The sequence below is a fragment of the Carassius gibelio genome, chromosome B11 (assembly GCF_023724105.1).
Source record: "Carassius gibelio isolate Cgi1373 ecotype wild population from Czech Republic chromosome B11, carGib1.2-hapl.c, whole genome shotgun sequence".
Classification (NCBI taxonomy): Eukaryota; Metazoa; Chordata; class Actinopteri; order Cypriniformes; family Cyprinidae; genus Carassius; species Carassius gibelio.
The window spans coordinates 4930788-4948524 of NC_068406.1; the positions used below are offsets into that span (position 1 = coordinate 4930788).

A 17737-nucleotide genomic window follows, 5' to 3' on the forward strand; every position below is an offset into this window, starting at 1 on the left:
CACCGGCTCTGTTTATTGTGTTGTCTGTGCTGGGGATTGTGATGATGCTGACCTGTTTCTCAGAGAAGAGAGTGACCTCTGTGTGTAACAGGGACACTGACCTGGATCTGCAGCGGTCAGGTAACGAGCGGCTCGTGTGTTAAACAGGTCAGCATCTGACCCACATCAGAGAAGCTCAGGGACCCTGTGCTGTCCGAGAGAGAGGAGCTGATGTCTCCGTTAATTATTTCTTCTTAATATCACTCCGATGTCAGCTGATGTCACTTCCTAATCTGGGAAGGGTGTCACATGGTACAGTTTTCTGAGAAATTGAGTGTGGGAAGCTATTAAACAAAATTAATCTTGAGTCTAGAGCTGGGCAAAATAACTTCCTCGTTTCCTCAAATACTGTCTGGAGCTTAACAAGCTCAAATACTGCATGAAAATGTTGCTACCAAATATTTTTAATAAGTAATTTAGTCCATGAAATAGAATATGCAAAGTGCTCTTGTAAGAGAGATGCTTGTTTGAATCCCCATCTCCACCGAAGATGCATCGTGTGTGTGTGTGTGTGTGTGTGTGTGATTGTGTGTCTGTCAGATGCAGCTGTGGTGTGTGTGTGTGTGTGTGTGTGTCCTGACAGACATGACGAGAGCAGACGCTTCTGACAGAACTCAGTGTCTCATTCAAACCTGTCCGATACAATCATTCTGGTTTCTTTGCTCAACAAATAAGTAGCACACACTGCCATTCAAGTAATGATGCTGAAAATACAGCGGTGCATCACATAAATAAATTACACTGTAACAGATATTAAAACAGAAAACAGCTGTTTTGAATTGAAATAATATTTCACAATATTAAATGTATTCCTGACTTTCTCATCAAAATAAATGCTGCGATGGTGAGCATAAGAGACTTTAAAAACATAAAAAGATCTCACCAACCCCAAAGACACGTATGGTATACTAGTATAATTTAAATAAGAAACCAGTTAAATTACAGTAATTAATTAGGATGCCTTACCTACTATTTATTTTGATTTAAATTAATCATTGCCATGCAGGTACAACACAATCATTGTGTACAACACATTTTTACATTAAAATACCTGCATGCAATAACATCTGTAATTATAGTTAAACTGTTGACCCATCCCTTACACCTAAACACACCCTTAAACATTTACATTCAGTCATTTAGCTGACTCTTGGATGCAATCAAAAATGTTAATAAAAAGGCTAGAATGACGTAGCACTACAACTCAAGTACAAGTACAAGTGTTTTTTCCACCTTCATTGCTCCACATGAAGTGTGCTGTGCACATGTTTTGGACAGGTTCTCTGCCAAACACTCATTAAAGCATCATCTGATGCTGACGTCTGCTCTCAACACACACCGAATGAATCTCTCTGCCTCCCTCAGCAGCCCTCAATGAGCAGCATGACAGGAAACACTTGGCGCTCACTTCCTCCTTCATCTGCAGGTGTCAAACACACGTGATGTGCAGATCTCAGATCTCAGAGCTCAGGCTCGTTTACATCAAAGTCAGTGTGTCCTCTGATCCACCGCTGACACACACACACACACACACCTGAGGCCGGGAACAATGTGGCTTTCATGGAGGAAACTCCCACATGCCTTCACACAGAGTTTATATCTGAAAGCAGGCAGAGCTCATTAAAGCGTGTTTGACCGGGGTCCAGGCCCGTCTGGAATGTGGTCATGTGACTCAGCATCACACTCCTCGGGTCACGTAGGCGTCTCTCCAAACCACTCCAGCAGAAAGCTCAGAGGGACCTGCAGTCACGCTAACACACACGCACTGGATTTACAGACAGATTTTGTGTGTGTTTTCTGTAACATGAAAGTAATCCATCGTCACCGCGAAACTAATGTCACTATCCGTCACAACTGCATGAAATCCAGTGCAGTCAGACACGTCTACGGCTCGTTTGAGATGATTATGAAGTCAAATGTCAAGCACATGATAATCAGTCATGGAGCTGCTCTTTAGAGGCCAGAGTTGTCATGATAAAGCATCAGAAAACACAGCTAGGTCAGACTGTGAAAACACAGACCTGCATTGATGCAGAAATAAGCTACTCAACAGCTGCAGTTATTAGCAGATGAACTTTTATAACTGAATAAATCTCTGGTTTTATCGCATAGCTGCTGCCATGAGTTTCAGCAATAAGCCGCTCATTGTGTTCGTGATTTCAGGAATGGTCAGCTGTGTTTATAAGCACAATGTGAGCAAACATGGTAAAATCACCTCCTCGAGTCACTTGTCACTGTAAACATTTCCTTTATTCAAAGATTAAATGTGTGGGTTTTTTTAAGCTCATGAGCATGTTACAAAAGGGCAAGGCAAGGAGTCACAGGTTAATAGGGTAAATGTTTTAACTAACATTGCTGCGTTCCAGTCCACTTTTAGACAACTTCCCTAAGCACTTCCCCTTAGGGGAATCCCTGAAGCGGACGAGGGAACTTTATGTGGACAAACCCTTGATTTTTAAAGGGGTCATATGATGCTTTTTTAAAATCATTATTTTGTGTATTTGGTGTAACAGAATATGTTGACATGCTTTAATGTTCAAAAAACACATTATTTTTCAAGTACTGTACATTATTGTAGGTCCTATATGCACCGCCTCTCTTTAACACATAGTTTTCTACAAAGCTCCTCCTTCTGACAAGCACAGTCTGCTCTGATTGGCCAACTGACCCCAGTGCATTGTGATTGGCCGAACACTGCAAGCACTCACTGGAAATGTAACACCCCTTTCCATAATCATGAGCTTCATCTTTCAAAATAAATGTAAAGACAGATAATAATTTCCATAGTTTTACCATCAGTTCAAGCTGAAAGAGGAACAGAGTCTCGTGACAGACACAGTGATGGAGCTCGGATGTGTTTGCAGTACACAGCTGACTACACTGCATCTACTTTCAGAAGAACAAATAAAGTGTTGTTCTTTCTCCTAAATACACACACACCTCCCTGACATGACTGCTTCAATACTAACTGCGGTTACTGAAACCACAGCTTCTTTCTTTGCGTGAACATTTGGGCCACATTACGCATTTATATTTCCACACAGTGATGTAGACATGTGGGGGCGTGTTTATAAATGAGGTGTTTTAGGAGGCGTGGCAGAGTCTTGACTTTGATAAAGAATATCTCTTTGGATTTGAGACTTTAGGCTTTGCAACTTTACAGGTCATCTTCATGCACAAAGAGCTTGTAACACTCCTAAGAGAAAGGAACAATTGAAATCGCTTCATATGACCTCTTTAAAGAGAGAGCGAGTCTGCTTTATATGCACACTTCAGGCCACTACATAGACCACGATGCAACACGATTGTGAAGTCATACTCCAAACTCCAAACAACTCTATTATATATAAAAAAATTTTTTAAACATTTATAATAGCCAAAGCATACCTTATATACAAATAGAATGCTGCACCAAACAAATTTGTAGAAAAATGTAAACAATAAACCAACTCCATAGTGGATTTACATGATCAAGGTTTTAGGATGCTCCAGTTCAGCCCACTGCAAGGGTTCAGCTAGAAGTGGGCACTCATGCAACATAATCAATGACGTACATTGAGTGAACAAGACGGAGTGAAGGGCATAAATAAACGGATTGGAAAGCAGCCCAGGTGTCACCATACTTCCCTAGCTGACTAATTACTGTACTTCAACGTTGTAGGGCAGGAGAGAGAAGAGGCTTTGATCAACCTACAGCGAAATTTTCTTTACAAACACAAATAACACTGATTCAAACACAGATGAGAAAACTAACAATCAAGAAAAACACAGGTAAAAAAAACCTAGGCAACCCTAAAACAAAAATAGGACTTAATCAAAGTCCAAGGTGACTAAGGAAACAACTGGATGAAATAAACAAAAAAAGTATTTGACTGTCACTGTAGCTTTCTCGCCTCACTTTGTGCCTCCTTGCACTGCAAACAGAAACAACAAGAAAGAGGAGGGAGGTGATGGACCTCTTGGAAGGAGTACTGCCAAGGAGTCAACAAGGCAACTCTATGGTAAGGCACGGTACCATGAACACTACCAAACCGTGACATGTAAACTCTGCTGATCACAGACTGGCCGAAGAGAATCGTAACTACCTGTGTCACTGAACTTGCAACACAAACACAAAAGAACCACTAGATTAAATTCAGCACTGCCAGTGAAAGATCGAATGCAACTGTTTTGAATGAGCGCACCTTTTTAAACAACCAAAAAGTTTTGTTTTCTGTTGAAAGGTGTAGGGTACCAAACAACTGTTTCTTGAAGAGCCCTTCTGTATCTGCATCCCATGCCCATGAGGAGGAACCATCATCATGGCAATAATCTGTGTAATTGAATGTAGGGCCAGAAGTGGAGCCTTTAAAATCCTTCATTGCAAATGGCCCTTAGAAGTGGCCAGGTTTGAGCACTTTTGTTTGGATCTGCCATGATTGTTTTCATCCACCGCTCAGGGGGCGATATACCCATGGCGTTTCTCAATGTCAAGGATACTTTCTTGGTAGGACTGATCCTTCCAAGTCACTTCCTTCAGAGGCTAGGTGAGGCTCCTCTTTAGCATTCGGAGAACACGTAAATGGAACAGGCTAGCAAGTGCACGTAATTGCGTCATTATGCCAGTGAAAAGGTCCGTTTGAATAACGCTAATGGTATCATTAAATTACTTTGGACAACTTAACTAGTTATTTATAAAAGAAATGCCGTTTACGCAGCCAATTGTTAAATGACAGGTCCGGTTCAGTCAACCATTTGTATTTGTATAATTTGCAATATGGTATTAATTTGTACTGGCATTTAAACGTCAAACTTTACTTATATTTACTACAGTTATAACAAATTTTTGGTAACGTAAATAAAAACCGTTAACGCTCCGACTACGTTAACGTTCGACATTTTTGAATTTTTGAACTAACGTTAGATAGCAAAGGTGCGCGCATAGGATTGTGGGTGATGTGAGAGCACGAAGAGCGTGAAGGATACACATATGCATCCTTTCCTGTGTATGGGATATTCTTCGAACGAAGGACTCAGTCCTTGGTTGAAATTCCGAGGATCAGATGTCGATGACGTAGCATCCTCAAAATACTGGCTTCTGAGGATCCTTCCTTGACATTGAGAAACACCTCCAGTTTGGAACACACTTCAAATGTTTGCCTGTCTTCCTTATTTAAGGCACCTCATTCAGATCATCATCTCGTTAAGAGGGAGATCCATGAACTGAACCAAGGGCGTCTGATAAGAGAGACATACAAAATGTGCAGAGCAGTGGAGCCCCAGGACTGGGATTGAGAACCACTGGCGTAGACCCTTGATTGTATGTAGCCCTATGGTGGAGCTCCAAGGCAGAGCTGGGGAGACGGAAGGCTGAGGTTTAGTCTTGGCAGCTGGAGACCAAGGTAGAGGACCGGGGTGACACTGCTGGATCGGTGACCGAAGAGGAGCAGAGGGCCAAGGAGGAACTGACGACTAGGAGAGCTGAGGTGGAGTAATGAGGATGACACTGGAGCTGAAAGGTTGGAGGAGCCTGGTAGAAGTGAAGGAGTAAAGGGAAATATAGCCACAAGTCTGGAAGCAGGAAGGAAGCCAGGAAAAAACAGATCAAGGTGAAATTGGTAGGATAAGGGATCTCAGTGAAGCTGGAGGGATGACAGGCCACAGTGGAGCCGAGAGACCGGGGAACCATGATTGAACCAATGAGTCAATGGACCTAGGTCAGGGATAGGCAATCAGGACTATAGAGTCCTGCAGAGTCCAAGCACACCTGAACAAACTAATCACTGTCTTCAGGATTACTAAGATTATCAGCAAACAAGGTTTATTTTTCAGGGTTGGAGCTGATCTGTGCAGAACCGGTCTCTATAGGACCGAACTTTCCTAGCCCGGGCCTAGGTGTAGTCCTGGGCTCTGAGGGTCGAGGTGGAGGCAGAGCAGTGAACAGAAACAGTGGAGGAACCAGGGAACAGGATAAACCCAGCAGAGAGGACAGAACTAGGAGAATAGGGAGAAGGAGGAACAGTCAAGCAAATGGTCAGGCCCAGAGAGTCCTTTAAGCTGGATGAGACCTGGTAAAGCAGACAGCAGGAGTTCAAGGGATTAGGGTGCAGACTGTTTCAGTAGAAAACAGGTAAATCGATGATTCCTCCAATCCCAGTTCTGGGATGGACACGGGGCAGGCTGGAAAGAGATGGAGGATTCAGCAGGATCTGGCTTTAGCACATGGCCCGCAGTGGGCGCAGAAACATTTTATTTACAGAAACAGACCGCAAGATAGGCAGAACACCATAAACAATGACAATAACCAAACAACTTATGATACAAAGACATATACAAGGGAAAACTTAAGACCAAACAGGACACAGGTGAAAAACATATGCAATCTAGAGTGGATTCCACAGGTTGGAATCGTTCCCATCAAGGGGAACTCTTTTCCTCGTTGAGAGCAGTTTTCAGTTCAACAAAGCTTATCTATGAGTTCCTCTCAAACGGAAGTCTGCATATCTCGGCTGAAGGAAAATAAACTGAAAGAAAAGGAAGGCTACTGAGCTCATCTGTGTTTGAGAAGCACCCATTCAACTCTTGCTTGCTAATAGTCATCATATGTCTGTTCTCTCTGTGAGATCATTTTAATGAACCAGTTAATTATTCAATTTTTTATTTTTATGATGGAACTGGCCTATATTTTTAACAGAATAGATCATGATGTGATCGATGGACTTGATCTTATTTCCATCTAAAATGAAATGCTATTTTTTTACCTTTCTTTCAGCCAAAGATAATTCTGGAAAAAAAAAACACCTTGAAAGCACAGATCAGTGTCTGAGTCAAAGTGCATCTAATTCAGAGATAAACCATGAGCCATGTTCTTGTTATTTTGTTTCGGTGTACAGTGTGTTTATTTTGTGCAAAGCATATGATTAAAGTAATCTTCATCATTTATTTGAACTGTGAGTGTTTATTTTAGACACTTAATGCCTTGTTCCATGCAATATATATACGCATGCCCACTGCTGACCAAATGCCAATATGGCCGATGCAACCAAAATTACTATTTGTTATCAGAGCTATAGAAATGTATTGTTATACATTTCTATAGCTACTTTCTACAACCTTCATATATCCTGGAGTCATGATGATGTGTACCTGGTGTAAAGGACAGGTGAGCACAGTCTCGAGGGAAGTGATGGGGGTAAGTGTGATGATTGGGACGGGGCCGAGACTCATGGGAGCGGAGTGTTAATGAGCAATACCTGCACCTCATTGGTCTCGAGCCCCACGGAGGAGCTCCACAGGGACACAAGGAGCAGGAACGACCAAGCCTGGGACTTTTTAGTTGTTGTTTCATGTATGTTTGTGTTGTAGTCATCCGTTAGGGACTGCTGCTTTCTTTCGTTTTGACTGTTTGTTTATTTGGTTGCTAAAGTTGATGTTTACTGTCACAAACCTTTAAATGTAAGTATTGGAATTATAATATACAGAAAAAAGTCAATATAAAACAAAATAAACACTTAAATCTATCTTTTGGATTTTATTAGTGCAGTCAAACGATTAATCACAATTAATTGCATCCAAAATCAAACTTTGGTTTACGTAATATGTGTTTGTATTGAGTATATTTATCCTGCATGTATAAATACACACACATACAGTATTTATTTTGAATATATTTACACATTAACACATATTTATATTCATATAGTTTTTATTACACACACACACACACACACACACATTATTATAAATGTATGAAATATACCAATACACACACAAATACTATGTAAAAAGAAACTATTTTTGTATGCGATTAACTGTGATCATCTGACAGCACTAGATGTTTTCCCTCCACTAGTGTGAAATATGACATGTTATGGAAGCAAATTAGGCCAAAAACTAACATGAAAAAACATTTATAGTTTCCTTTAGTGTCTTGTCTTAAAAGTTCAGATGCTACAATAGAGACAAGAGTTAACTAAAAGGTAACATTTAGACGACACACTGAAATGTTTTGTAGTGAACTGATAAGATCTCAGGTTCACACCCAGAAAGATTCCAGCAAAGCTGACACAACACCAGCAGACGAAACCACAAGGAGCATGACAACATCACAGAAATAACGAGATGACAAGACGAGGAGCAGTACTGGGAAACAGCGTCTCAGTTATGAGGATGACAGAGCGTGTGTTCGGCTGTGTTTAATGAAGCTGTGTGACAGTGTTGTGCTGCTGGCGCTGGTCCAGCTCCGCTCTCAGATGTCTGACTGACCTCCTCACTACAGGACTTTGAAAACAGCGCTTTGTCACGCGAACATAGGAAACCCATTTCCTTTCTTCAAGCAGCAAACAAAAGAAAGCAGTGTTCACAGACTGAATCGAGCTTGAACTCATTCTGATGTGCTTATATAAAGCATGAACAGACCTGGCTCTCATGAAGCTTTTAATATCAAATAAAGATGCACCGCTATGAACATCCGCTATTAAAGTCCAGTAGCTCTCATATTTTAATAAACTGTGCTGGATCACTCTGAAACGAACACGTGCCCATCCTCTGCCCATCCAAGATTAGGACGAGCTTGTTTCTTCCTCAGGTATTCACAAAGCATTTTATCTTACCACTAAGAGCTCTTTTAGGTACAAGGTGTACCTCTGACTTTGACTTGACGTTCTCATCCTGGGGTGGAGGAGATTTGGCACTGATGCAGGAGAAGATGAGAAACAATGGACAGAGATAGCGGACACGAACGAGCCTCCAGAGCAGTGCTTTGGTTATTCTGTGTGCTACCTTCACATCTTCACTGCTTCATTAAAGATGCGTCTAGTTTTCCTCTTAATACAGTGATTGAATGGTGTGACAACTTACCCCACACCTGCTAGTGGGAGGCTCATAAAGACATTGTAGGCTTTATCTGCTGGGTGTATATACTGCATCTGTTCAAGGGAAGAGAAGCACTGGGCTTCTAAGATTAAATAAATAATACAAGACATGTCATTTCTCGAATCTTCTTGAGGCAATGTCGAACCTTTCCCCTTATAAGGTTATGGCTGAGATATCATTCAGCGAAACAGTATGAAGTGCCAAACAGGTGAAGAGTTAAACAGGTGTAATATTAACCCTGTTGAAGAGAGCTCAAGGCCAGGAGGAGTTCAGAGTTCACAGACGCTTGTTTGTGACTGTACACTACGTAAAGCTGAATAAAACACTGATGTTTCCTCATTGTGACAGGAACACGACTTACAGCCCAGAATCAATCACTAGACACTTCCTGCTCATAAATGACAAGACGAGATGGAAAAGCCATTTATTAATGCAGGGTCATTTATTAACACTAACAAGAAACAGAAATAAAAACAGCACAGGTAATAAAGTCCATGCATTTCCTGATTTGACCTGCCTTTAATTTTCTGTCAATCATGAGATTTTCTGGGTTTCATTTCCTGGTTGAATCGTGCATATTCATTTTCCTTCACTAAAACGGAATATTTTAAATGAGTAATGCTGACATGTGATGGAGACTCTACACAGTCGGGACGATAAACAGCTGTTTTATAAAGTCTTACGTCACACTGTTGACTGGTATTACACTCAAACAGAAACAAGCCACAACTCAGCAGCACACAGACAGTACAGAAGATGTGTTCAATCATGATGACTGGGAGGTCTGTACAGAGGTTAGCAGAACTCCAGGAGAGGTCAGAGGTCGACATACACTATAGTGTATTAAATTATATTAACCCCTTAAGTGTCACCGGCCTACACTCTTTTATAATTGTCTTTTTTTTCTCTTTAACATATGTTAGAAGTCATCATAAATTATATATCATTTGATTTATCATTTGAAAGCTTAAATGGAAATGGTACTTTAATGTCTTTTAGCGGTCTCCTCCTCCCGAACTGTTTATAATCTTGACAAAACACATACCGTCTGAGTCTCAATATTCCATATTTGGTGGATATTTTGTGGTAGAAAGTAATACTGACAGAGAAATGTAGACATTTGTGACAAAGAATAGTGCATTAAAATATTCAGTGGAGTTTGGATGCCCCCTGGTGACTATTTGTGGTATAACACATCACGTCATAAATAACATGTCATTGGATTTTATTATTATTATTATTATTTAGTTGGAACAAAACTTACATAAACATAAAGTTTTATTTTTATACCCAGTTTGGATTATTTTTTCTTTGTTAAATATTTATTACACATAAAATAATAAAACATTGATACAGTGCATTTTCTTTACAGTCACTTTAAATGTCTGTAATCTTTGGTACTTTCATATTTTGAAATGATTCTATTTGCGTTCTAAAGTGTTAAAAAATGGGGGTTGACACTTATGGAGTTAAAAAGGATACATCATTAGAAATAAATAAATATTAAGCCAAATCAAAAATTGCGTATATTTATTTTTTAAATATTTAACATTATTACTAATTACATTAAATGACAGAAGTAGATTTAGTTTTTTATTATAGTAATATTTTTGCCAGTGTGGCAAAGCATCATAGGTCTTTACCGCCCCCCTGTGTTCATCGCTTGACTTGCTTTTAGAATGTGATGATGACTATCGCTTCTTTCATTAAGCCTAGCCACACAATATCAATCGCAACAGTGACCATGACAGCCTGGCTTTAAAACGAGGCATTTAAATTACAGCAACAAGTGGACCGTTCATCATGACTTGCACATTTGAGTCTCTGAGAGGTCGCGTCTCCTTTAAGACGCCGCGTCGTGACGTTTGTGGGCGGAGCCCCGAGCGACTTACGCGCACGCGCCAAATACGGCGGGTAAAACGAAAGCTGATAGCAACCAACCGTCAGTCCTTAGCAACCGGTTAGCTTCATCAAACACGACTCCGGTCTTCAAGACGAGACTGCAGCTGTATGTCCGTCCGAAGCCGTTTCTGTAACTTGTGTGCTAGAGACTGAGCGCGTGACAGCTGCAGAGTGAAGCTAGCGTTAGCATGTAAACAAAGCGCAGATGAATGAATGGAGCACTGACTGACTAACAGTACTCTTTGTTTGTTTCCTTCACTACTCTAAAGTTAGATCAGTCTGAACATGAGCTCTGTCATGGTGAGTGCTTCTCTAACTATCATTAACTACTAGAGAAGAGGTGTATATCTCGGTGTGAGCTCAGTTTGTGTTTGGTTCAGGAGGATCCGACACTTGAGAGGCAGTTCAAGGGTCACAGAGACGCCGTCAGCAGCCTGGACATCAGCCCGAACCGGAAGCAAATAGGTGGGTCCTTCTGACAACAACTGAGTCCACAGGCGGGAAATATTACTGTCTGAATGTACAGTTAAACCCAGTATATATAGTATATATCAAAGCCAAGCCTTGAAGTAACTGTATAGATGGCAGGAGTTGGCAGTGTTTGCCTCCTCTCATCGGTGTGTGTGTGTGTGTGTGTGTGTGTGTGTGTGTGTGTGAGTGAGAGAGAGAGAGAGAGAGAGAGTGTTTGTGTGTGACAGTGAGCATGTTTATGTGGTTTATTAAGACACTTATGTGTGTGTGTGTGTGTGCATGTGTGTGTGTGTGTGTGTGTGTGTGTGTGTGTGTGAGTGAGTGAGAGAGAGAGAGAGTGTTTGTGTGTGACAGTGAGCATGTTTATGTGGTTTATAAAGACACGTATGTGTGTGTGTGTGTGTGTGTGTGTGTGTGTTTCAGCCAGTGGCTCAGTGGATGCATGTGTCATGATCTGGAGCACCAGGCCTCAGATGAGGGCCTACAGGTTTGTGGGACACAAGGACGCGGTGACCTGTGTCCAGTTCTCTCCCTCGGGTCATCTCGTGGCCTCGGCGTCCAGAGACAAGACGGTCCGGCTCTGGGTGCCCAGTGTGTAAGTCTCAATCAGTCTGTTCACACTAAAACCACATCTCTGAGACACACACTTCATGATCACGCTCTCCACTGACTCTACACTGCGGGGAGCTGTCTCCTTCTCATTTCTGACTTCTAATACAAACAGAACCATGCGTAAAAGCGGCTGTGTGACAAGATGTACAATATCTGAAGAAGTAGTCCTGTTTTCCTCAGTCCAGACAAATGTGTTGAACCTGTCTGAGGACTGTCTTATTTTTCTGATGTTTACATGTGACTATTAAACCTACTTCAATCTGCTTTTAGACGTTGGTTCTTACTAAACCTTCCTGTCGAGAGGTGTTTAAAGCCCTGTGTGGTTCATTCCCAAATTCTCAGTTTGGCTCCACATCCAAATTGTTGTGGTTTACCCATTTTTAATATTTGAAAAACAAATGTGGGTCACTTCGCATGCAGCTTATATTCCTCAATATATACTCATAAATAATATTTTGGGATGTTGGCACTAGATGGCAGTGAAACCCCATGATCTGAAGCATCTCTTCATGTGAGCGTGTGGCTCAAACACACACACACACACACACAGATGAGCACGCCTCACGTCACACGTGTGTACGGTCATGCCTCTTCCACAAGCGTCTCTGCAGTGTTTCTATACACACATTAAGAGCCTTGTCTGCTCTTCATACTCGAGCTCAGAAAGCAAGCCTTCGGTTCTGCTAGTGACTAATGCTCCCATAAGCCCTTTCTCTCAATCGGGGAGATGCTGGTTGTGGGTGTTGGCACAGAAATAACTGCTTCACAAGCTGATAGTCATGTTGTCTGAAGGCCTGAGCGTGTCTCGTCACGACCGCATTGAGACACTGCAGAGACATGAGAAACAGAGAGCGTTTCTCCATCAAACACTGAAGATGTGGAGAGCTGACCAGAGGCTCATTCAGAAACACTTCAGCTGTCAGATCTGAGACACACGAGCGCTGTCATTTACTTGCATAGGGCCGGGAGAAATGGCCAAAGAATGTTCATATCAGTCGATAACGATAATTATCACCATAAACATCAAATCTTCAAAGTGAAAGTTAAAGAAAGCAGAGCAGTAATTGTGGTTTCAAACTGCTCTTTGTGTTCAGAAACACCACAAGCACTTCATGTTTTAAATTCTTTACACTTTTCCTCTTACAAAATAAATCTATTAATGGAGACATTAATTTATTAGTTTCTGCGTGTTCTAATGAATGATTCAAAACGTGTTGCTTGTTAATATTTATAATAATAATATAACATGTTCTCTCTAGGAAATGCACACTTGATGGTAGTAATAGCTTGAGTTAGGATGCAGATGTCCATTTTTGTTAATTATAAAAAACAGAAACGTCTGTAAAAATTGTTGCAACCTAATTTTTATATAGCAAAATAAAATTATTCTTTTTTTTATTATTCTAATTATTCACCTGTTTTTTTTTTTACCATTGGTCTTCCATAATAGCAAAGTAGGTAACACAGTTAAGCCACACATGTAGCACACCTCAGTACCATGGTAAAAATAAACGCCCTGGACCACAAAACCAGTCGTAAGTATTTAAAAAATAAATTAAATAATATATATATATATATGATGTGTGGATTGTTAGGACAATGCATGAAAATCTGGAATCTGAGGATGAAAAAAAAAAAAATTTTTAGAAAATTGCTGTCCAACATTTTTGTGAAAACCTTCACTCGTTTTATTTTTCAGGATTCACAGATGCACAGACAGTTGAAAAGAGCAACTGTTATTTGTAATGTCAAACTTTTGTAACAAATGTCTTTACTGACACTTTTTGTCATTGTAATGCATGATGAATAAGTATTATGAAAAAAAAAGTCTGTAGTCTAGATGTTTGAGTAATATTTTAGTGATTTATTTATAAGCGAGTGTACATGACATTAATGAACAGCTTTGTTATAGATAGTAAACTACGACAGGTATGTATGTGTTTAAATGGAGGATAAGTGAGAGTTTCTGTGGATGTCAGGAAAGGGGAATCGACGGTGTTTCGAGCTCATACAGGAACCGTGCGCAGCGTGAGCTTCTCCAGCGACGGACAGACGCTCCTCACCTCTTCTGATGACAAAAGCATCAAAGTCTGGACCGTTCACCGGCAGAAGTTCCTCTTCTCCCTCAACCAGCACATCAACTGGGTGCGCTGCGCCAGGTGCGTTCCCACAGTGTCACACGATCGCACAACACTTCTGTACTTGAAGTAAAGTGGACAAACAGTTGAGCTATCGGTAAGCCCCTCCCCTCGAAAGCAGACTAGCCAATGGCAGTCGAGCATCAGCTGCATGGGGATAGGAAATAAGACATCTGTAGGTTTCAGCGCTATAGAGAAACACTTGAAGATACCGATGGGTTAATTTGAATAGTTCTCATGAAGTAGTCACAAGTATATACCTTTCAAAAGACCTCAGCCTCAGAGCACCGTGAAACGAGACTTGATGAGCTTGATGTGTCTAACCAGCAGCACCTGTTTGTAACGATGAACTATCTTCCTGTAGGTTTTCACCGGATGGGCGTCTGATTGTGTCTGCCAGCGATGATAAGACAGTGAAGCTGTGGGACAAGACCAGCAGGGAGTGCATTCATTCGTTCTGCGAGCACGGCGGGTGAGTGAAGGAGACAGATACTGAGCTGATCGACGGCTCTGGAGCAGTCACGGCAGCGTCTGCGCTCTTCTTTCAGATACGTGAATCACGCTGACTTCCACCCCAGCGGCACCTGCATCGCAGCGGCCTGCACCGACAACACTGTGAAGGTGTGGGACATCCGCACGCACAAACTCCTGCAGCACTATCCAGGTGAGGGTCACTGCACAACACAGATCAGCAGCGCTGGACAAAGTCATTACAAGGATTAGATTTAGAAAAAGGTTTCTCGAAGCGTCTTGGAGACACAGTTCTTCTGGATTGAGTCGGTCTCCGTTTTAGGGTTGTCCCCGAGATCACGCAATATTACACCTTAAGATGATAAGCAGTCTCGCAATGTTAGTTTAAGTTGTGTTTGTGGTAAAACTTTTGATAGCGCTTGCAACATATTTTTCGTTCTTTATTGCATGTGCTGTTTGTTTGTGCATGTTATCTCACTAGATTTAAAACATAAATCATTTATAAACCTATGCCAACACAGGAGAATTCATCTACATATTTCGAAGTATGCAATTTGTTGTACATCGCGATTTTAAAATAAAAGTTCAAACCCTTGCTCTGAGTTTGCTGGTGGCCAAATATGAAACTTACATGGATTTTTTTTTTTTAAGTCCTTGAATCACACTTTAAAGTGAAGCATCGCCAGGCCGTAGGCGCCCTCTGCTGGTGAATTAAATTAAATTAAATTAAATTAAATTAAATTAAATTAAATTAAATTAAATTAAATTAAATTAAATTAAATTAAAATAAATTAAATTAAATTAAATTAAAATAAATTAAAATAAATTAAAATAAATTAAAATTAAATTAAATTAAATTAAAATTATGCATTTAGCAGATGCTTTTATCCAAAGCGACTTACAGTACATTCAGGCTATACATTTGTACTTATCATGTGTTCCCGGGGATTCGAAGCCCCAACCTTGCGCTTGATAAAGAAATGCTCTACCAATTGAGCTACAGAAACACAATTATAATACATAATAAACCTAAGTTCACTATGTTCATATTTGTGTAAGCTTTTTACATTTATGTAGGCCTCTTTTATCGGGGTTGTTCAATGAAACCATGTAATTACTCGGTTTTAAAACTTTAATTTAACCAATTTTTTAAATTAAAATAAAGAAAATAGTGCAAATAGTGAAGCCCTACAATATGCAGTATGTATATTTACAAAATTCATGAGGCTGACATCATAAGGAGCAAAGGCCTGCTCAGCTTTTTTTTTTATTTAACCAGGAAATGAAAAACTCTTGAGATTCAAAATCTCATTTACAAGAGGATCCTGGCCAGGATAGGGAGCACATTTAGTTACACACAAAACAAATACATTTGTTTACATACACAGAAACATACACAAATCACTCAAAATATTTATAATCCGGTAGCTCTACAAATACATTTAAAATCATTTAGCGATACCCACTCTTTTAAGCATAACTTATCTTGTAGCATAACTAAATGCCTGTTGTCCCATATTAGTACGAACTTTAGGGATATTTAAAAGATAAGTTTTGTGAGCGAAGCCCATAATTCTTTAAACTTTTTTTGAAAGATATTCTGCTGTAAGGAAGTAAGTAAACCTAAAATGATTTTATGTATAAATAAGTACCATTGCTTAAGTCTAAGAGATGCCAACGCCGGCAATCCAACCCGAGAGTACAATAAACAATGATGATTAAGGGCTTTTGAATTTGTGATGAAAATTTTTAACAAGTTTTAAATCGCTCATTGTATGCTGAACTGCATCACAGTCAGATTGAAGATGACTCTGAGCCTGATCTAGTTTTGATGCAGAGGAGTAAATCACCATATCATCAGCATATAGATGAAAACTTGAATGTGCGAGTTTGTTCCCAATATTATTAATATATAAAATAAATAATAATGGCCCAAGGACCGATCCCTGTGGTACACCGATACTTACATTCGGGTACTACAAGTGAGTCCCTCTATATTTATACATTGAAATATATGCAATAAGTAATCGACAAACCATCCAACAGTATTTACTGATAAACCTCTGATTCAAAATTTCATGATTTACGAAATCAAAAGCTTTGGATAAAGCAAAACAATGAGCAGTACTTTGTTTTTTTATTATCAAATGAAACCATTAAATCATTTAATACTTTTATAATTGCTGTGTTTGTACTATGTTTATGACAAAATGTACCAGTGGCCACAAAATATTAGTTTAAAAAATCTATTATTTTAGCTTTATCCAAATTTTTACATGAATCCTTAATATGTGATTTTTAATAATATTTCTAATATGTTACTTGCGATGAGAGTTTTATATTTTCCCAAGAAGTTTTCTAATTGTTAGATTATTAGAAGTTTCTAAAAGAAAGTAGATCAGCCAATCTTCCTTTAGATTAGTACTTCTGGCTTTAGACCAAGCCAAATTACGTTCTTGAAGTAAATTTGACAATTCAGGGGTAAACCATATATTATATCTGCCTTTAACACTTAACTTTCTAAAAGGATCATGCGTATTAATAAAATGGGTAAAACTTTCATAAAAATAACGCCTTGCACTTTCCACTTCTGCAATAAGATTAATTTTCCCCAATCAAAATGATAGAAAAAAAAAGCTTGTCTCTTAAAATGTTTCATATCATGTTTACTAAAAGTAATACATGATCTTTGGGATTTTTTTGTATTCTTAATCGTAGCAACTACACAGTGGTCACTTATATAATTTGCAAATACATGTGCCATGGAATATTTATGAGGGACATTACTTATAATGAATTCAATGAATGATGAGTTTTCAGGGCATTTTAAATTTGCTCTAGTCGGGCTATTTATGATCTGAAAAAGATCCATCGAATTACAGTATGCTTTTAAATCATCAGATACTGGTTGCAACCAGTTACAATTGAAATCACCGTTCAGGACTAATTCTCTAACGTGTAGATCTGATGTAATTGGTATCAAGGAAGATAAGGTTTCATTTACTGCTGAAGGTGGCCTATAGCAAACAACTAAAGTAATATTTTTGTGACAACATCAGGCCCTGGATTCGGTTGAACATTTCCAGGAATCAAAAGTAACAGTACGAGTGCCCTCTGCAGGTCCTCAAAGAAACATTAGTTAAAACAACATTTTCTTGCACAAATGTGATTCTGGCAAACCTTATCAAGTGCACAGAATTTAAGCAACTAAATAAATAATAAATGATCAACTGAGCGTGTAGAACTTAAAT

At 39.6% G+C, this 17737-nt stretch overlaps 1 protein-coding gene across 3 annotated transcripts in view; it reads left to right on the forward strand.

Moving 5' to 3' along the window:
• The first annotated feature begins 10769 nt into the window (after window positions 1-10769).
• Window positions 10770-17737, forward strand: part of poc1a (POC1 centriolar protein A) — a 64195-nt gene continuing 57227 nt past the window's right edge. Inside the window, exons 1-6 of one of the 3 annotated variants that reach the window (XM_052569898.1) lie at window positions 10770-11094; window positions 11175-11259; window positions 11689-11860; window positions 13857-14036; window positions 14380-14487; window positions 14564-14679. In XM_052569898.1, the coding sequence (XP_052425858.1) occupies window positions 11080-11094; window positions 11175-11259; window positions 11689-11860; window positions 13857-14036; window positions 14380-14487; window positions 14564-14679 (676 nt within the window). In that variant the 5' untranslated portion in view covers window positions 10770-11079. The remainder of the gene's footprint in view (window positions 11095-11174; window positions 11260-11688; window positions 11861-13856; window positions 14037-14379; window positions 14488-14563; window positions 14680-17737) is intronic. The other 2 variants (XM_052569897.1, XM_052569896.1) reach the window with 2 other exon arrangements.